Source organism: Anguilla rostrata, chromosome 8 (assembly GCF_018555375.3).
Source record: "Anguilla rostrata isolate EN2019 chromosome 8, ASM1855537v3, whole genome shotgun sequence".
NCBI classification, from domain to species: domain Eukaryota; kingdom Metazoa; phylum Chordata; class Actinopteri; order Anguilliformes; family Anguillidae; genus Anguilla; species Anguilla rostrata.
The window spans coordinates 10,629,428-10,651,063 of NC_057940.1; the positions used below are offsets into that span (position 1 = coordinate 10,629,428).

The 21,636-nt window shown below is 41.5% G+C and overlaps 1 protein-coding gene across 1 annotated transcript; it reads left to right on the plus strand.

The window, feature by feature from the left end:
• The first annotated feature begins 5,552 nt into the window (after positions 1 to 5,552).
• Positions 5,553 to 21,346, plus strand: LOC135260780 (desmocollin 2-like protein). Its single transcript, XM_064346315.1, has 16 exons — positions 5,553 to 5,878; positions 9,516 to 9,606; positions 10,125 to 10,318; positions 10,680 to 10,796; positions 12,001 to 12,156; positions 12,993 to 13,137; positions 13,713 to 13,867; positions 14,187 to 14,321; positions 14,566 to 14,751; positions 15,112 to 15,359; positions 16,133 to 16,275; positions 16,601 to 16,822; positions 17,432 to 17,653; positions 18,566 to 18,681; positions 18,962 to 19,300; positions 19,684 to 21,346. The coding sequence occupies exons 1-16, from the start codon at positions 5,792 to 5,794 to the stop codon at positions 19,879 to 19,881; spliced, it is 2,754 nt and encodes a 917-aa protein (XP_064202385.1). The 5' UTR covers positions 5,553 to 5,791; the 3' UTR covers positions 19,882 to 21,346.
• Positions 21,347 to 21,636: the final 290 nt, after the last annotated feature.

Here is a 21,636-nt window from a genome sequence, read left to right on the forward strand (position 1 = left end):
AAAAAATCTCAACATTTTCCATTCCAATCAGTCAAGATATGTCTGTAGCAGGAAACTGCTTGCAATTCTCATGGTTTTAAAGAAAATTATTTTTATTAGTTTCTTTCTTTCTTTTATTATTATTATTATTAATAATAATAATAATAATAATAATAATAATAATAATAATAATAATAATAATAAAAATAATGAAATTGTGTGATTATATAGGAGATCCATGGTGAATTTAAATTCTTACATAATTTTACTGCTGGAATACCTCAGATCCACATGCCAAAGCTGCTCTAGCCACTACACAAATGGTCCATACTGACCCCAGGTCATTTTACAGTAAAGTTTGCGCACTTCGCCAGCTCGCCCAAAGCTCTTTCATGTTGGTTGCCAATGGCAGTAAAATGCTCAGTGTTATGCCAACTGATAGAATACATCCAACCCTGACAGAGTACACTCCTAAAGGGACTCATTTTCTGTTAGCTCAATGAACAATGAACACTAGACTGTGCTTCATTGTGCTGAGGTGAGGTGTATCTTTGATAAGTGTGAGTTTGTTTTGGGTGTGTCCGAGAACTTGTGAGGGTAGAGAGAGCGATGGGAGCATGTGCGGCCTGAGTCACCTGCGGCAGGGACCCACGCCTCATTACCGTAAAATAGACCGAGCGTCACAGTCCTGTCACCGCTCCACGAACACCGCCCTAAATCCTCCTGTCATCCGCGTGCACACACAAACACCTGTCACTCACATTGCAACCGAAGCACTGTCCTCCGAGAGAACCAGGGAGAAAAACACAGATTCGCACGGGCTAACTCTCGCTCTCTCTCGCTCCCTGTCTCTGTCTCTCAGAGAAGTGGGCCGTTGCAAAGTTCAACATTTCCTGCGGGTGGATTCGTGGGAATCGCAACATCGCAGGAACTTCCTGCAGTGCCTATCAAAGGGCCATTCAGTCCCGTTGATTTGCAGAAAATAAATCATTAACTAATTTTATTCCACCAGGTAAGATACTTGGCAACACTCTCTCTCTCTCTGTGGCCCAGGAAGTCTGCAAAGCCTGGAGCCAAAGGTAGTGGTGCACATACAGAGGACAAAAATGCTGATACAGAAAACTCATAGAAGACTTTCAGAAAAGAAAATAACAACACTGCCCCCAATTCACATAAACTGTAACACTTCAGTTATTAAAGAAAATATCCAGTATACATAATTTAACATATGACTGCATTATTAGGGATATTTATCAGACCATGCAGACTTTATGCAACACAAAGCTATTTCAGGTATTCATTACTAAAATCAGACTGCACACCATAATGAGTAAGGTCTGGAGGAGGGATCTGAAGAAGGGGGAATGATATGCAGTAAACCAGAGACTTTTGGGATATTCACTCACAGAAATATTCAGATATACACACAACATTCCAATGACAGATTTAATACAAATCAGTTAGTTTAATGGGGAAAAAAATCTGGCTGGTTAAATTATTCCCAAGATGCAATGCACTTTGCACTTGAAGTAAAATACATCTAAAAAGGCTTGTTTATTCCCCCTCAAGATAAAACCCATATCTTGATTTAAACTCTGGTTTCTTTCTCATGCAAATTGTTTAGAACAGAACAAACATATCGCAAGGGTGTGAGCTCTGTGTTAGTTCTAGTCACTGAGTTGGCAGACAGCAAGTTTCACTCGCATTCTTCATTCCTCACTCACTCTCTCTCTCTGTCTCTCTCTCTCACTCACTCTCTCTTTCTCTGAGTGCATTCTTGCACGGAGGCAAGAGAGCAAGAGATAATGTCGCTATGGCAACCGCCAACACAACTGAAACGTGAGTTTAGCCTCTGGGAAAAGGTCCTTGAAAGGCCCATTTTACTTACGTGGAAGGCTTACAGTAATAAACAAATCAATGTCAGTCATAAAAAATCAGTTTTTCAAAAGTGGTTTAATGCATATGTGATTTATTACTGTCACACTAAATCTTTGTTTTGTTTTTTAGTTTCAGATAGTTGACACTAAAAAAACAGTTTGAAATATTGGGCAGTGTTCCTCAGACCTTCTATCTATGTTTTGTGATATTGATTTGCCACTGACAGTTAAACATATTTAAAATCTGTGATGTGTAATAAAAGCATATAAAAGGCTTAAGGTTATATCTGATTATATCAGATTATGTAAGGTTTTTTCTGAGTATGTTTTCCATTAACATCTCTTTCAGGTAACTTCAGTGGAACGCAACATTAAAATAATTCCACTGAATCACTTAAATGTTGCTTATAAATCATCTTATGTAAGATGAACTACTTGTACCTCTTTGAAGTGCAAGTAGTCACAAACAATGACTTAATTAGTCTATGCTGTGGTCTGTACCCGGAATTTCATTAGAGAGACTTTGGTATGTACTTTTATTAGGGCGTAGTTGCTGTAAGACTTTCACTTGTCCTTGGATTTCATGTGGAAGCAGTAGACATCCCCAAATGTGAAATGTAAAGCCCTGCTCTAAGGAATTTGGTAGGGTATGGCTGAAAACCAGCTAAACATCACACCTTTATATCATCCACAGCGACACGCCCATAGGCTTGCCCAATATGGTTGAAAGATATATGACAACAGCGTTTATGCAATTCAAAAGCAGATCGACATCACAAGTCAGTGATGGTTCTTAAAATGCTGAGGTGGCTGACAATGGTTACTCCCAAGGTTTTTTTGTTTTTTGATGATTCATTAAAGATCTTGGCCAAAACCATGTGAGAATATTGTCAGTAGAATTCTACGTGTTCATTCATGCAGTGAATACAGCCAATGCTCATTTCCTTCACAAATGGCTAATTGTGTGTAATGCTTCATATAGTATTTTACAACTGATTGTATGAAATAAATTTAAGCTGCAACATTTAAATATGAGCCATTTTGGGTGATGGCGTGCGCTAAAAACCTGAGCAAAGACAGGATTTGTAAACGACGCAGGATGTGCCAGATGTCATGAGAAGCTTGAAGAGGGGTGTTCACTGCTCAGGTTCACAGCTCACCCATCTGGAGAGCCAAGGAGATTTAAACTCCCCATCAACTGGCCTCCTCTCCTGAACCTGTTTCTGGTTTCTGTTATTTTCGCGATGGACTAATCAGTCGGCCTGTTACCCATCATCAGGTGATTCCCTTTTCGTTTAATCGAGTCTAAAGCTGAGGCATAAACCTTTGACCCCTTGGTGTACAGATGTTAACAAAAAAAAAAAAAAAAAAAAGGATAATGAAGTTAAGACTAATCTCCTATCCCTGTTATTATCAAAGGGATATAATGTCTTCCGGTGTCTTTGCTAAAATTAAATAATTGAATGCCAAGTATGTAAATCTTATGGTTCCCTGTGGACAGTTATCATGCCTTACACTTCATATGAAGCTGTCAGCAGATGGGTTTGAAAAATAAAATAAAAAATCAAGGATTGCAAGAGTATGCTACTACAAACATAACATCAAATGAGCCTAAATATTATAGTGAATTACTGAACAAATAATGACTGAAAACGGTGTGTGAAAGCAGCAGAAGGTGATTTTCGTAATAATAAGGCAGGTGTTATTTTTCACAAACACAACACTATTAGTTTATGGTAGCACCTTAGCCTGGCTGCTGGAGTTCAAAGTTGCCCACATATAGAGTTTCATAAAGTGACATAATTTTAATTGGACATTAATAATTTACAACTGGCCATGGCGTACACCTACAGTATAGCCAATACATGCTAACAATGTTCAATGGACCAAACTGCTATGCCTCTTCATAAAATAAAATAAAAATAAAAGGTTCATCACCAAATCATGTTAGATTGAATATATGGGTATTTGTACAAGAAAAAGAAAAGAAAAGCCTTTCTGAAAGGAGGAACACTCATTGTTTGCGTGGCTTGGGTCTGACTTTCTCAGCCCCGTAGCTATAAAAGTGAAGAAGCTCTTGGCCTTATCAGCATTTTGAAAAGCTTGCCTGATCTCACTGCTCTGGCTTTGACCTCCCCCACGGCAACAGCCAGATGCATTCCTCACGGGTGAGAGCAGGGGTCATTGGTTCTCCACTGTATAGCATATAGTTGCTCACAGAAAATGTATCCATGGGGTTTTTCTCCTCCATACATATAAACATGATGTTTGTGGAATTTATGGCAAACTATCTTTAGGGGGCAAAAGGTAGCATCTAGTGAAATTTATTCCTGAATGTTGTAAAACACCTTGTGACCAAATATTTGCAGTTTTCAAACATGAAAAAAGACATTGACTGGGATTCTGATTAAATTCAAATGTTAACCTTTTTTTTTTACATCCTCAAAGTTTGTTAGAATGAAGAATGTTAATAGTTGAGCTGAGCTGACTTAACAGTAATTATTTAAATGGGTTTCACACAGTTCAAGGACCACCTAAATTAAAATCTGAGACAACAATTTAAAAAAAAAGACGTAATAATGGAATTTATCAGGTAGCCTAAAGGCAATCACTGATTTCGTATTATATCAACGAAGGCCACTGTCGTGTTTGCCGGGACTTTCTTTCCCACACAACGTTCTACTCAGTGGTCTCAGTCAGAATGAATCAGAATGAATGGCTGTTTAGTCACAAGTGGGCGGAAGAAGGAGACGCTAACACTCTTCTGTTATTTAATTATATCTCCCGTTAAAATTATGTTCGAGTGGTTGTTGAATTTAACGTAGTGATTGCAGAAATAAAACACGCTACAGGCAGAGCAATACTTTATTTATATCAAAAGTAGGGTAATTTATTTCCACCGCATGAAACAGTATAGCCATAATTGTATCCATTCGTGGTACGGTGTAATCATTTAGCTCCTTAGTAATCACAGTAAAGATCAACTGAATAAGCAAGAGTATAAAGCATAGCCTATTTCTATTCACGTAAGTGCAGTATTTTCACATATGGGCATATATTTGTGTCGACGAAATAAAACGGGCGTAAAAACAAACCCCCTTTCATTTTTATATTGTGTAGAGTGCAGAATGCTCGTTTTTATTGTCTGGATTAGGATACTGACCACTAACCCTGGGAGCAAGTAAAAGCGATTGCATATCCAACGATGTTCCGAACGCTTTGTTTAGGAAAAGACACTACACGGTAGCCTATAAATAATTTCAGAGTGCTTCGTGCTCTCAAATGCGCGCATTATGGAGATGTTCATTGCCACTCGGATTACCTTGACCGGACCTTATTGTATTTACAAAGAGCCTTTTGTTTCAGAAACGCTTCCTTATCAGAGAACAATAGTCACATTCTACACGCAATACTCTGACTTGAGGAGAAGACTTAGGGGAAAATGACAGTTTATGTAGGCTATTTTGAACAAGAGGAACAGCGAATCGTGATAAATTGTGTAGTGGGGATGCTGACTTTTACACGAACACTGTAAACCAACAACCAACTCAGAAGCTTGATGAGGGAACAGCGAATCGTGATACATTGTGTAGTGGGAATGCTGACTTCTACACGAACACTGCAAACCAACAATGAACTTGGAAGCTTGATGAGGGAGGGAGGAGTCCGGGTGGTGGGGGGACGCGTGCTGTGAGTCATCTACGATCCAGACAGGTAGACACCTGCTTCCGCTCCACAAGCCCTACCCAGGTGTCAATTTAAAAAAAAAAAAAAAACAACAATAACGACTGCCATTACACAGACTAGAAAGAGATTATGGTAACCAGTGAAAACCGAAAGACTACGCCTTTTCTCACGCAAAGTTTACGCCCTTTCTCGCTGTCCAACCTATAGCTCCGCAACTTCTGCCTATTCATCATTTCAGGGTGGCCATTATGGCGAGGGCACCTGTTCGTTTTTGGTCAAGTACGACTTGCAAAATGACTTACTACTTCTCTGGCATCATCTTCGTTTTTTTAACGGTGAGTCACTTCTTTTATCTCGATATTTTTATTATGGTACTTTTTGATATGTTGGAATATGGGGATTCTATAAGTTCTAAATTCAGTGAGATAATACAGTAAGGTCATTACTAGCCTACTGTACTTTTATGTGTTGTGCGTATTTAGCCCATTTGGTCCCGCCTAATGTGTGGCATATTTATTTATTTAATTAAATCGTCGCTGGACGATTTATCATATGATCATATAATCATATAATTATAAATCGTCCAGCGATCCGGAAAGTTAATTCTGTATGCTGCTCAAACATGTCGCAGGAAGAACTACCCCGGTGACTTCAGAGTGTTTTTTTTTCTCACGTGTTTGCCCGTTAAACGTATTGTTTTGAGTCTAACTGGGAAACAATAGGGTCGTGAATCGTTTCAGATAATCCAAGTAATATAGAAATATTAGTTTTAAAATGGCACAAGCAAAACATAGTTTAACCAAAATTCAGAAAATTCAGCCAATATTTATTTGGGGACATGTCAATCAAAAACGGAGAGTCAAGTAAGTTATCTTCCTTTCCCTGATACCTATCACGAGTAGCTGTATACTTCAATAGGTCCAGGACATTAGTATTACAAATAAAGTGTTTTCCCCCCACAAATGCAGATTATTGAGTTTATCATGACGAATCTGTGCACAAAAAGCAAACACTTGCATTTAATCATGAGTATTAGTTGTTTATTGAATCCTGGCTTTTGATAATTCTCTAACTATAGTCCGCAGGGCTCTCATGCTCCAAATAGATTTTTTTTCTTTCTTTTACAAAAGTAGTAATCAGAAGTTGACTCAAAATGAGTCGAGCTTTGTGTTTTTAGCGATCAGGTAGTCTTCTTCAATGTAGATTTTGAAAATGTAAATGTTAAATGTGGTCCATGGTATGCTGCATATCCACTTAATATTAACCCAATTGTTCTTTAAAGCACTTGTCGGAACTTTCACACTAATTAGAGTGATATTGTGTCAAAAGGCTGACAAACGGCACATCTGCAAAGAGTACTGAGATACTGAAGCCAGGAATGTCCTCATCCTGGATTGATAGCCACTTCAGGGCAGATTAGTCAACAAGAAGCAGTTCTGACAACTCCAACTCATGAATAATTGTGGAGGAATGCCCTTCAAATATAATTCCTTATTCAGTAAGTTACTTTACTACAGGACCGTGTAGCCCAAAGTGCTTTACAAGTTAGCTCAAAAACTGTGCGACTAGCCTACACAAAGCATCTCAGGTGCCAGGGAGACATCACATCATGGTAACCAGGTCAGCAAGATGGCCACCTCAGTATAGCAGTAAATAATTTAATACATCTATAGAGATCTATGCTTAGTTTGCCGTCTGAGCTATATAATTTGTGTGACAACATACAACCAGATGCTACACGCTTCTGTTATTTGTTCATAGTGTAGAAAAATGCTTGTGTGTTCAATTGGCCAGATGGTTCACCCAACGTGAACTCATATTCCTGTGACTGTGTACACATGCCTACCTGTTCAGCACACTTCACTAAGTGGAACATGGTGACCTAGAGTGACACATAAATACTTAATTAAAAAAAATATTATAAATAAACTCCCAAAAAGATATAGAGTATCATTGCTTGAAGGACATTTTGAAGGTTATTTTTTCCAGCCGTATTCACGCACCATGTGCATTGCTGCTACCTCCGCTATCAATTCAGGAGAGAGCAAAAAAAAAAAAAAAAGGCGGCGTTCTCCTCCCAAATATAATTTTGAGCTGCTGCTTCTGCCGCACACAAGTTGAACTTGCACAGGCATGAGTCAAAGACAGAAAATCCATGTGAAACTTGAAGCTTTTACCCCTCCCTGGGTGTCACTATGGATAATTACGCCTTGCCCTTCAGTGCTGCCAGATGCTGTTGCCGCTGGCACTGTCTGGTTTCGACGACGGGCCGCAAGATCCATCAGAACACTGGGATCAGTGCCTTGACGTGATGCGTCACCCGTCAGCCCAGTTCACTAATTCACTAGTTCACCTAATTGCTTTTTTTTTTTTTCTTTAATTGAAATTGCTCTTGCAAGGTGCCTTCATTCCAGCACTAGACTAGACTCAGACTACCAACGTTTTGACCCTCAAGTCTTCAGCTTGTCTTGGAAGGAAATAGTCTATGGTGAATTTTGGTCGGTACTTCAAAAAGTGATGCGTTGTTTATTCATGAAGCATGGAGAGAGTACACATGACCGGTCTCTGCGATTCTCTTGTGTAGCAAAGGTTTTCTGTCTTCCTTTGTAGTTCAAGTTTAGGTCACAAACGGGTCTCTTTCTTTTTTTTCTGCAAGTTAGAATTTCCCATAGCTGTTACATATAGCATAAACCACATTTTAAAGACCTTTCTTTATCAGCCTTGGAACACTCATCCTGTGGCCAATTAAGCTTATTCTTGCAAGCTGCATCCGCTTATTCAAGGCCTGCATGGTTTTTCTAGTATCTATCCCTTACCTGACCTCCACAGTCAGGTCATGTATACCTGACCTGATGAAGATCTGACGGTCGAAACGTTGTTTGTTATATAGTCCAGTAAATGGGAGCAATAAAGAGCAGTGTCTTTTTTTTTAAGGGTTTTTCTGTCTGTTTTTCTGCGCTGGAGTTGTTCCCCACAACTCCAGCACCTACCGAAAGACTGGGATGTGCATATGTTTTTTCTACATCGGTACGAACTAGATTTCTGCCTAATCAAACAAATAAGTATACAAGCAATACATAGTTAAAGATTCTAGATGCAGATGCAGAGCTAGGGGCAAAGCACTGTACAAAAAGACTAAATCCAGACTTGTGCAAAAGTCAGATGCATGCAAAAGAGAATAGTTTTATTGAGACAGTTGACCTTTCTGGTTAAGCAAAGGTTGAATGACAAAGAAATGTATGAGATTGTGTGTAAAGCCATGTAGAACTGAACAGCTGTTCTCATGTCTACCTGTTGTTATGCAGGTGTGGGCTTGGGTAGTACTTTTAAGGGGCGACCTCCTGTGAAATCTAATTTCATGCTGAAAGTAGTGCTGGGCGGGCCAGTAGGGAGCGCTCTTCTCTCTGCCCTTTGTTCAGTTGAGAATTGCCCATTAACTGTAAACCCACGTCCTGACTCACCATGGCCATTGAAAAAGGAATGCTGTTCTGGGAAAATTTCCATTTGCTCGGCCAGCGAATCGTACACCTGCATGTAGGACTCAGTGTATCTGATTTGCTGCACAATGGCTTTGCATTTCCTACCCGATTTGACTCTCTGAGTCATCACAAAAAGAGAATTTGGTTCTCAGCTGAAAGGCAAGGCAAACCATTAATGCTGTACGGCATGTTTCTGTTATGACTGGAGAGGTGACACACCTGTTGTATGTCATGTCACTTGCTGCCTGTGGACATATCACACTGTATGCCTATTTGCTGTTATTGACATCAGATATCAATAGTCAAACAAATAAATAGTCAAGTAAAAGATATAAAACTACAGTATATCCAGTACTGTGTCACAAACAATAATTTATGTTTATGATGAGTTTTGTAGGTCTGATGAAAGACCTTTCATAGAACGTGTTAAGCAGAAGTCCATGTCATCATTACTGTTTATGAGATGACAGTGTTCTCCCTTTTTTTACTCAAGGTATTCTTCCAGTCTGTGGAACCTTGCCTTCCTCGGTCCATACAGGCATCGGTTCCCCGGGTTGTGATGGTCGGACATGTCATTTCAAGAGGTAATGCTGATTCACGTACATTGGGTTTCAGCATTGTCACCTGTTCATTGCACAAGTTGATTGTGTGCCAAGCTTCTTATGTGATTATGTGTCTTGTGATTATGTGTCACGCTTTCACTTTTTCCCCCGATGAGCCACAATGTGTGCACATTTGCACTTTCACTCAGTAAACGATCAGATAATTCAAGCAGTTGATTAACCCGTTCAGTCGCTTCACCTGGTTTCTGGGTTCTGAATTAGTTGCTTTTTAAATGAAAAATGAAATGAATGAAAACCAACATTCTGTGGCTGTCTACAGATAAGAGTAAACACTGCTAGTGGACGCAATGCTCTGTATTGACTGGAAGCTTTTCTTCAAAGGCCATTGCGCTCGCTCTAGTCCGCATTTAATGCCATGTTTTAAAGCGTGGTACTCAGTGCATGCGAACTGAAAGAGAAACAAAACTGGATGCAGATTAGCACCGTGTTGGAAATTCCCCGGGCTGGAGTCCCCTCACTGTCTTTTCCCACTCGCTCAGTTAACCTGGACGGGTGTGGCACCGCAAGGCTGACCTCCGACGACCCGAGGTTCTCCATCCAGACGGACGGCAGCGTCGTCGCCCGCCAGTTCATTAGAGTTCCGCCGGAAGGCAGGAGGTTCCCCGTATGGTTCCAGGATCAAAATGGCCTCCGAAGGAAAATGGCCGTAGACCTGTCTCCGAGAGCTCGGGAGGTAAGAATGAGGAAATGCAGAAAAATAGTTATTTGATGCTGTCATAAGTATAATGGCAGCTAGGTTGGCTGGTTGTACACAGTAAAATGATCAGTGTTAAATAAACTCCTACTGGACTCATATGTCCTTGAATAAACACTGGACATTTTACTATGTAGTGCCTTGTACTATACTATAGCAACAGTAAATATGAGCCAGTAAATAAATTCATAATGCTATCACCATTGTACACTTTATCTTGAATCATTTAGCAGTTAATTTTGTGATTTTAAAAAATTTCCAATTTAAAATAACAAAAGAATCAAACTGAAGGGGGGGGGGGGGGGGGAATGGCGTTTTTAATTTGCAATGTTGTTCTTAGGTTGGACTGAGGGAGCAGAGGAGTGGATCACACAGACGGTTTAAGAGACGCTGGAGCCCCCCGCCCTTCATCATACCAGAAAACGATAGGCCTCCTTTTCCAAAAGATCTAGACTTGGTAATCCACATTTATTTATTTATTCAAAATTTATTCAAACATTTACTTCACTGCGATGGCACATGAAATTCTACACACTGATGTTCAGTGTAAAGGTGCCAGATTGTAGCTAAGCAGCTAGCTTCCAGCTATATAAGAAAGAGTAAAATATGGATAAGAAAACCGTGATGTAACCTTACTCATAAAAACAAACAAACAAACAAAAAATGCGGTACCCCACTAATCACTGGCTACCTTGGTGACAACCAACATAAGGGGCGACATAGCTCAGGAGGTAAGACCGATTGTCTGGCAGTTGGAGGGTTGCCGGTTCAAACCCCGCCCTGGGCGTGTCGAAGTGTCCTTGAGCAAGACACCTAACCCCTAACTGCTCTGGCGAATGAGAGGCATCAATTGTAAAGCGCTTTGGATAAAAGCGCTATATAAATGCAGTCCATTTACCATTTACCATAACAGTGCCATCGTGATTGGTGGGTACTTTCTGACTACATCCTGGCAATTTCCACAGGGATTACAGAAGTATATCCAGAATTTACCAATGTCTGCAATGTTCTATTGATTGTTAACTGGCATGCACCGTGATTAGTGGAGCTCATCCCTGACAACGTGGCTGTTTTGGCCTATTACCCTATTACCCTGCTGTAGTCCCTGGGCAGGCCAGAACAAACGATGATGTCACAGTTGTCTTTGTATTGTCTGTTGCCTAGCAGCAGCATGATGGTGTGGCAGGCTAGAACATAGAAAAATAATCCACAATCAGCAATTCAATAAACTAACAACTGCAACTAAAAAACATTTAATTAAACATTTTAATTAAACTATCTCAACAATTCAAATATACAAAAAACTTTATAGTTTAAGCTATGTTTAATATGTGAGAAAAGAGAAAGTGCTAAATGAGACTACAGTATGTTAAAACCGCCCACCCAAATAATGGCACAGCAATCTGTCAAGTTTTGGGTTTATTAATAAGTGTGTGAGAGCTGTAAGTAATGATAATTCTGTTGAAACATCGTCTTGTAGCTTTTCAGAGTCACTGGCTTCTGTTTATTTGACTTAAGAATTTGTATTCTTGAGTTTCAACTCGCTTTAATGATACACAATCAACAACAAAGTATTGAGTGTTCAGCATAGGAACAACATCAACGTTTGTTACTTTTCACTGACTCACGTGTCATTTAAAGTTGTTCTTTGTTTGAAACAGATTGGATCAGATACCTCCCAAAATTACTCGTTGTATTACGTGATCTCCGGGCCAGGGGTGACGGAGTACCCAGAAGGTGTGTTCTCCGTGGTTAGGCTGACAGGAATGCTGAAAGTTCACAAGCCTGTCGACCGGGAACAATTTCCTGTATTCAAGGTAAGTGTACACATTTCCCAGGTGGATACATGTCACTGATATATACTCAAGCTTTTTTTAGCTTGTGATTATGTAACAGACTTCCATCTAGACGCTGAAATTAATTTGACTCAAAATGTTCTGTCCCTTTGGGTAGTATATTGCACTGATTTGTCATTTAGATCCACGGTCAGCCAAGTGAAAGTGTGCTTGTTCTCATCTTTCGGTGACAAATTTGCTTTCTTACACAGGGACCATTGATGTCATGCATACTGTACACCATGGCTTGTTAAATACTCAAACAGATATAACAGTTTCAATAGCAGTTATAACAGTCACAACAGTGCACGAAACCAATAGCTAAAGTTGAATATATTGATAAAAAAAAATTTTTTTATCAGTGGAATAGGCCAAAACGTAGGCTAACCAAAATCAACACTATCAAAATGAAAGAGCACAGTTGAGCTCAGGAATCACAAATATATATACAGGTTCAAGTGGCTGGCTACTGTCTATGTTGGATTAAACAAGTATTCTAAAATAATCCGTTGGATTTATTATATATTGAGCATCTATAAATGCAATGCATTCTAATGTGTTACTATTACATTACAGTGGCCTTTCAATGTGTTTCAGTTAAGATTATCAGCAATCTGCTGGACTTTTACTGGTATTTAAAGTGTTAAAGTATTCAAACTAATTGCGTGACAGGTCTGGCGGTGGCAGCACTGTGTCAGGTAACAGGCCTGCTCTGCCCAGCGGTCTGTATGAATGGTGTAAATGGCTGGCGCAGTGCTGGTCAGGTATGAAACGGCGCGTGAGTGCTGACTCCGGGGCGTGCGTTTATTTCCCAACAGTTCCGAGCCAGGGCGATAAACCAGCAGACCCACGTCGACACGGACGAGCCTCTCATCGTGACCGTTAACGTGCAGGACGTGAACGACAACGCACCCCAGTTCTCGGGACCGCTGCAGTTCGCCGTTCCGGAGAAGAGCCCGGGAGGTAAAGGCCTCTTCAGTGGCGGTTTTTTTTTTTAAAGCCTTCATTTTGTTTTCTTTTGAATGTAAAGTGTTCATTGAACCACAAGAAAGATTTCCTTTTGATGTAAGACATGTCGTTTATGAATACTCTATGGAGTGTTCTGGAGACTGTATGATCGTGATAACAGTTTGGGCCCAAGAAGAGATGATGCTAACGCTAAACAAACGAAACGTCTATTTGTACACCTGCAGGGTTGCTATAAACATATCTAAATTGTCTTTTGTTTGTACTCCAATTAACTGGTCTGCACTTGCAGCATGTGCACCATTTTCTAAAGAAAAAATAAAATAAAATAAAAAAAATAAAAAAGAATCTGGTCCCCAGGAAGAAATAGTTGAAGATCCCTGCAGAGTTTTCAAGTGTGTTTAACCGGATGTTAAGAGTATGAGACGTTGTGGATTTGCGGTAGACAGAGACCACTCTGACTGGCTGCAGCGCTGCATCCACAAGCCCCTCCCCATCACTGGCGCATTTGAGCATTCCGAAATGACATCAGCAAGCCCGTTTATTCTCACGCCGCTGGTCCCCCACTACAGGCACAGAAATTGGAACGGTGCTTGCCACGGACGCAGATGATCCTGAGACGGATCACACTAAGATCAGGTACACCCTTCTCTCTGGAACTGACCTGTTCAACATAAACCCTACCTCTGGACTGATCACCACAAGGACTGCCACCCTGGACAGAGAGGTCAGTGTTGCTGTCCTGGGATATTTTGCATTTATTTCTTTATCGATTGATTGGTTATTTGATTTATTGGTTGATTGATTGAGCATTTAATTACACGAGGGCAGTGTTACCGAATGCAAATGAGAAACGTGCAAGTTTAACCCTTTAAGTGGATTCCTGTCAACACTCATTCTCATGACACAGGCCTCTGCTCCCATTTGAGTTCTCCCCTTATTCAACAGCTGCTTATTTCATAAAAAAAAGAGATGACCAGAACTACAGAACCTCAGATGGGCATCCATTTTGACAGATCCATGCCTTTGTGCGTTTTGTCTTTCAGGCAAAGGACACACACCTCGTTACCGTGGAAATAAAAGACAAGAACGGTGACATCACAGGCCTCGCCACTACCGGGACCGCCACCATTTCGCTGAAGGACATAAACGACAACCCTCCCACATTCAAGAGTAAAGTTGTGAGTCACGGTTATTTTCACAGAAACCGCCAACAGTGAACACTGATTGTCGGGTCAATAGATATTTATGATTCACTGTTTGTTGAATGTGTAACATATTCTTTGGTGTAACGATATTGAAAAGCTTTGATATTATGTGAGAATATTTCATGTAATCTACTTTCAATCTTTTTTTTTTTTTCACTGAAATGTACACTTACAAGATAACAGCAGTATCTAATGATTCCTGCATTTGACATTTCAGCACAGTGCAAAAGTAAAGGAAAACGAAGGCGGTGCCTTGATTCTCCGAATTCCAGTGGAGGACAAAGATTTGGAGAAAACGCCCAACTGGAAGGCTGTGTTCAAGATCGTAAATGGCAATGAAAATGGCAATTTTAGGATTGAAACAGACCCTGTAACTAACGAAGGTCTTTTATATGTTGCCAAGGTGAGGTACAAAGGTTAGCATAGCTAACAAATAGACACACCCATGAATCAGAGCTGTAGCTGGTTAAACAAACACAATACAATAAATGCGCACACTTATCACAATCACAATTATTAAATGCTGCAGTTAATTTTTTTAAATATTTGTAGAGAATTTAAACATTTGTTTTTTTGAATCAAAATGTGTGGTACTGCATATATACATACAGTGTGTGTGTGTGTGTGTGTGTGTGTATATATATATATATATATATATATGTGTGTGTAATATTAATAATAAACTTTGTTCCATGGTGTTGTACTATAAAAATGATTCAGCACCTAATTGCATGAGTAACCCCTCTTCCCCTATGACCCCCAGCCGTTGGACTATGAGAAGAACAAGCAGGTGACGCTGAAGGTGAGGGCCGAGAATGAGGCTCCGCTTGCAGGGACCACGGATACCTGGGCCACCGCCCCGGTGGACGTGACTGTAGAGAACGTAGACGAGGGCCCGGAGTTCGTCCCGCCGGTCCTGGTCCGATGGATCAAAGAGAACGTCGCCAATGGCACGGTCATCGGCACCTACACGGCAATCGACCCGGAGACCAGCAGCAGCGCAGGCATGAGGTAAGCTTCTCCTCGGCCAATCAAAAGATCCCAAGCCCAATCATCAGACTGCTGTTGAATTGGAAATTCCTGGATTATCCGAACACATCATCAACGTCTGACCCTCCTATTATTAAATGGTATTAACACGTCTTATTAGAAGCATGCATGTATGAAATCCCTTGATGTAGTGTGACCATTACATGCAGAATCTTCAGAATCACAAATATGGAAATCAATAAAATCAGTGTTTCTCTGTGTCCCCTCTTACAAGCAAGGAAACTAAAAAGTCAGATTTTTCATCCGACTTCACAAGCAGTTTTTCTTGCATTTGGTCTACAACACATTTTGCCATTCTCTGCGAGTGTTTACTAGAGCATTACAAGTTTTTTGTCCCAAAACCCAAAATCGCACAGCAAAATGTCCTCTGCAAAATCAACAGAGTACTTAAGACTCTAATACAGAACATGTGGTCCCTCTTAGACTCACACAGTGTAAACTGCAGAGCTGTTTTAACACTGCAAGTTCTGGTGTATGAGTGTTTCCTTTGCAGTAATTAACCAAGCATGTGGCAGGATAAGCAAACCAAACAAAGTAGAATAAAACAAAATAAAAACACAATAAAATAAATTAAACATGTCGCTGCTTTAATATCTTAAACTTATTTTCTTAAGAGACATGCTTATAAGCTGAAACATTAAACGCCCCAGGTGTTCTAAATGAAGAAATGGTACTCGGCCAGCTGAGAGAGATCCTGTTTCAGTGCTTTAAATTTATGTTTGTCTAACTTTCAGGTACGAGAAGGTGTCGGATCCAGCCTCGTGGATCACGGTGGATGGAAAAACCGGAGATCTGAAGATCGCTAACACGGTGGACAGGGAGTCGGAATTTGTGCAGAACGGCATGTACAACATCACCGTCAAAGCCATCGACGCCAGTAAGTGGTATTCGACTGACGTGCCATTATCTCTCCTGGTTGATCATTCCCGCGTGTCTCGATCTAGTTTCAGCTTTGATGTCATTATGCAACTTTGATTTTTAGCCAATGATGTCCTGTCATATTGGGCGGTGATATATAGGTTTCCAGCTTGAGACCGTATAAATATACTGTACCGAAAAAATGTTTTGCATTTGAATATTTACAGGAGTTGATATAAAACCACGCATCCCTGGTATCTCGGTTATCCATATACCCCTGTAGATTGACACGCGTGTGTTTCTTTAAGGGTCCAGTAAAGAGAGTGTTTTGTTAATGGCTTCAGGCTCCAAGTCGGGCACGGGGACGGTGATCATCCACGTGCAGGACGAGAACGACAACGTGCCCAAGCCCGTGGGGACCGAGCTGCTCATCTGCGAGAAGAAAGGGCAGCTGGGCTCCGTGCTGGTCGCAGCCGAAGACAAGGACCAGAAACCGTTCTCCGACCCCTTCACCTTTAACCTTCCACAGGGGAATGATGGGAAATGGACAATAACAAGAGTAGATGGTATGAGCCTATTGTCAAGAGGGCGGGAGGTTGAAATCTGGCAAGGGTCATGTTTCTAACATTTATTGTTGTCCTTTGTTGTGCCGAAACACACATACTGCTACTGGCGGTACACAGAAAATAGTTGTCCTTTTTTCCTATGGTTTGATTGAGAGTCAGTTTCCCTTGTAAAGGATTACTATGACAAGAAAGGTATTCGTGATTCAGTTATGACAACGCTTTTCAGTTCAGCTCGTCAAGTTCATCGACATTTAAAAAGCCAATACACTGGGAAAGTGGTTTACTGCCCAACGCAGTGATGACCAATGTGAGAGTATAGTATAAACAGTTAATATGAGGTTAAAATGCAGACTGTCCTCCTTAATTTGATATATACACTTTTAATCTGAAGAATACATTCAATTGTTAAATGCTTAAGATACTGAAGATGGAAAAAAAATCTTGATTAAGAATGAATTTTTACTGATGTTTGGCTAAAAATAAGATGTGATGATCTTCACTGGAATAATTCTCACAAGCTGATTGGCTAATGGCTGACTAGCTTACGGGCATACTGTTCTGAGGCCCAACGGTACTGAAGGACGCTGACTGGACGCCGTCGCTTTGCAGGCAAGTCGGCGATGCTCCAGCAGGCCAAGGAGCTCCCCACGGGCAATTACAAGGTTCCCGTGGTGATCAAGGACCAGCAGAGCTCGGGGGGCGTGCAGACGATCACCGTCCGGGTCTGCCAGTGCGTCAATGGGAAGTGCCCCGACCCCCTGAAGTCGTCGGCGCTGGGCGTGTGGGGCATCCTCGCCCTGCTCTTCGGCCTGGCACTGCTGCTGCTGCTCGGTGAGCGATGTCCGACACCACCGCAGTCCTACGCCACCCGCAGTCCGACACCACCAGCAGTCCTACACCACCCGCAGTCCTACACCACCGCAGTCCTACACCACCCTCAGTCCTACACCACCCGCAGTCCCACACCGCATCCTACACCACCCGCAGTCCTACACCACCCGCAGTCCTACACCACCGCAGTCCTACACCCCCCGCAGTCCGACACCACCCGCAGTCCGACACCACCCGCAGTCCGACACCACCCGCAGTCCTACACCACCCGCAGTCCTACACCACCCGCAGTCCGACACCACCCGCAGTCCTACACCACCCGCAGTCCTACACCACCGCAGTCCTACACCACCGCAGTCCTACACCACCCGCAGTCCTACACCACCGCAGTCCGACACCACCCGCAGTCCTACACCACCGCAGTCCTACACCACCCGCAGTCTGACACCACCCGCAGTCCTACACCACCCGCAGCGGCTCAAAACGCCGCAGAGTAGCCGACGCTCGTGGCACAGAGAATCACGCCGAAGTGACGTTCTGATGGGTCTCAGAATAATTCCCTTTTTATTTATTTTATTCATTCAAAAAAAAAAAGATCTAAACTGAATAAAATAGTTATTAGCAGTTTTGTTTTGGTATAAATTATGGTAGTGATTGCACATAATGATCTCTAAAACTAAAACTACTCTCATCGGTCGGCAAAGATGACAACACCAACCTTGTGGATTCAAGCAGAGTGTTTAATAAATTTACCCGGGGGCAGGGTGGAGCATTCTTTTGGAAAGGTCCGGACAAAGTTCACATTGAAAAGGCACAAGGCACAGCGACTGTTCGCGGCGCGGCGGACGAGTGGAGTTTAGCTGAAATAAATGTCTTTTTTTCCTTTTTCTCCCCTCGTCTGTGGCGGTGAAGCCGTGTGCTGCGCGATGCGATGCTCGAATAAAGCGGAGAAGTTTGAGATGGTGGACGGCATGGATGGCGGTGGAATGCTGCTCACGTCCAACACCGAGGCCCCTGGAGATGCGGTGGTAAGGCCCGCCATTTTAATCACCCCTCAAATAAACACCGTCAACATCGCCATGGAAACCTTTACACGGCCCTTTTATGTGATTACGATGAAATCCATAATATATGGTACTGTAATTATAACATTTTGACACTGTATAATGATAGCGCAAAAGAGTTGTAATCGGTTTGATCTGTTTTTTCTATTAAAATAGCTCATTCATCGCTGTGCGTTTAAACTTGTCACAGCAAGACGAAAGTATGTTATTCATTCGATTTCTTCGTTTATTTTTTTCCCTCTAGATGCCTGATGTCATGCCAATGCCCATATCTGCCAACGACCAATCAGTCAAGGGCTCCTTAATGGGGGGCAGTCATGCGGAACTGGGCGGCTTTTCTGGCACTGGCATACAGTTACCGTACAGCCCTGAAGAGTACGGGCCTATATTGACGTATCCCGGGCATATTGAAAAAAACGTAATGACGGAGAACCGCAATTCGTTCGGCAGAAGCATCTACAGAGCCGGCGGCTCCTCCTCTCACCTCGTTGACGGGCACGGGCACGGGCAAGGGCACGGGCACAACTTCATGGACCCATCCTCTCTGAGCACATGGAACACGAACGGCATGACCATACGTCAGGTAAAGCTGTTTCACCTTCTGATTGGTCGCCTTTGTTGATAATTGCTGTCAGGGGGAACTGTCCAGTGTACTGTATCTAATTGGGTTTGCTGAGCTGTTAACCTGTCATTGCTTTCAGAGCAGGGATCTCAGAGTCATGTAGGGTCACCAAGTTTCAACTTTTTAAAGTGCTTCGTTTAAGTCACTCATGAAGTCACAGAGGTGTCACCAGCCACATAATCTGGAGTTAAACTTGCAAACACTGTGGCCCTCCAGGACCAGAGTTAAATCTACAGACGGTCCCCCAGGACTAGAGTTTCAGAGTCTTGCCTTAGAGGGTATTAATGTATTCATGGCAGGCTTGCTAATAACCAAGGTCACGTGACTCCCGCTGAATTTTACAGAAGCTGGACTTCTTCCGAACTGAAGAGGACGGGCGCTACGCTGACGACCTGCTCCACTCATACGGGTTCGAGGGGGAGGGCTCCCCCGCTGGCTCGGTGGGGTGCTGCAGTGAGCAGGGGGGCGAGGAAGGTCTGGAGTTCCTCGACAACCTGGGACCCAAATTCAGAAACCTGGCGGAGGTCTGCCGTAAGAAATGAGAGGGGCCTCCTACAGTCCCAGACGGAGATCGCTAGAGCGCATTTTTCAGAGGGGAGCTCCACCCAGAAATCACGGTTTACTACTGTATGTTGAGTCTTACCCCAGATCACTTGGTGTGACCTGTATTTCATGTTTCAAAGCCAAATCGTTCACCTTTGTCTGCAAAAGACCGTTTGAAGTAATGAAGCCACTTAGCACATCCTTCTCTTATCCTTGAAGTTAAGGGAGACACTCTTTTGACTTTGCGGATACTGTATATTGGTGACAAATCTGTCGTTTTTTCAGTTTTTCTGAAGTTACAATCACAATATTCAAGTATGAAGGTTTGGAGTTTTTTTTTTTTTTGGTTTCACCTGAAGCTACAGCCTCCACTAAATCCTCTGAATACTTTCTACAATGGTGGAAAGAAAAGGTGTCATCACCCAGGCAACATCACTGTGTGGGGAGGACTTATGTTCATGATCTTTATTGTGGGCCAAAGTATTACTGTTTATGTCACACATTAGAAATGAGACAGGTTATTTATTCTTGAGGTAAGAACCAGCATGTTCAAAAATGTTTTTCTTTTTTTTTTTTTGGCTTGAGTTCACCTTAAAAGCCAAAGGGTATGGGGTAGAGACGTTGGCTTGAACTAAATGGTTCTTTTGGCACTGATGGGGAATGGTGGTGCACAAGCACTAGAAAGTAACATTCATGGCAGTTTTTGATTTCATTTTTTTAAATTTTAGAATCTACATTTGTATTGAAATTGCAATGTGTGTGTTGCTGTGTGTTGTTTTGAATGCACTAAGGTGTAAGAATGTTTGTGGCTGTTTCTAAAATTTGCAATGAGTTAATTTTCTAATTATTTGTGAAGATCAGTGAACAAAGCACTGGACTTTCCCATTTTCCACTGGGCAATTAAGAAAATGGATGTAGCTAATTGAGTTTTTAGTTAGTTTTAAATTGTGATCATGTGACATCACAAGAAAACAATTATTGTTTTTTATGTAGAAGGTTCCAGCCAGGGTATTAAGGCAGTATTACTTTTCTGTCTTATCCTGTTCATACAAGATGCATAAACATATTAGTAAATAAATAAAACATACAAAGACCCTGTTTTAAAGGGAATTAGAATGACAGAACCATTAAACTGTCAAAAGCTCTCCGCATTGAATGCAATGATCCTTACATGTGTATGTGCACTAAAACTGCCTGTTTTTTGTTTTTGTTATACATCAAGTTTCTGAGATTGTACAGTATCCACCGTTGTAAATACAATGAAGATATTTTGAAATAGTGGGGTTGGATGAGGTTAACAGGAACAGCATGTCAGTAATTATGTGGAATTTCAAAAGTGCTGACATTATAAAACACTCACAGATACCAGACACACCAAGGACTTTAACCTGTTCTTTTTTAACATCTTACCTATTTATAATGTCTGGTTAAAATTGATTTATTAAAATGAATTTGTTTTTCAGATTTCTGACTTCTGAGAGATTTGTCATTGTTCTTCTCTTCTCATAATATTAATTTAGCTGTTGCCTTAGAATCACTTATAAACAAGCATACAACTTACTGAAAACCCAGTAACTGTAAATGTAATTTTCAGTAATAGTATTTGGTTGTATAATTTTCAAGAGACCACAGATGCTTGCTGAGAGAGTGAGGGAGAGAAAGAAAGAGTAATAGAACAGTAAGAGAGAACAAAGAAGAGAAGGAATGTGGGTGTGTATGTAGGTGTGTATGTGAGAGACAGAGAGGGAAAGAAA

Bases quoted from the DNA above. Each gene is read 5' to 3' on its own strand.
- LOC135260780 (XM_064346315.1), top strand. From the start codon at position 5,792: ATGGCGAGGGCACCTGTTCGTTTTTGGTCAAGTACGACTTGCAAAATG. The intron at 5,879-9,515 runs GTGAGTCACTTC...TTTTTACTCAAG, and splicing joins TCATCTTCGTTTTTTTAACG to GTATTCTTCCAGTCTGTGGA. The intron at 19,301-19,683 runs GTAAAGCTGTTT...TGAATTTTACAG, and splicing joins ACGGCATGACCATACGTCAG to AAGCTGGACTTCTTCCGAAC.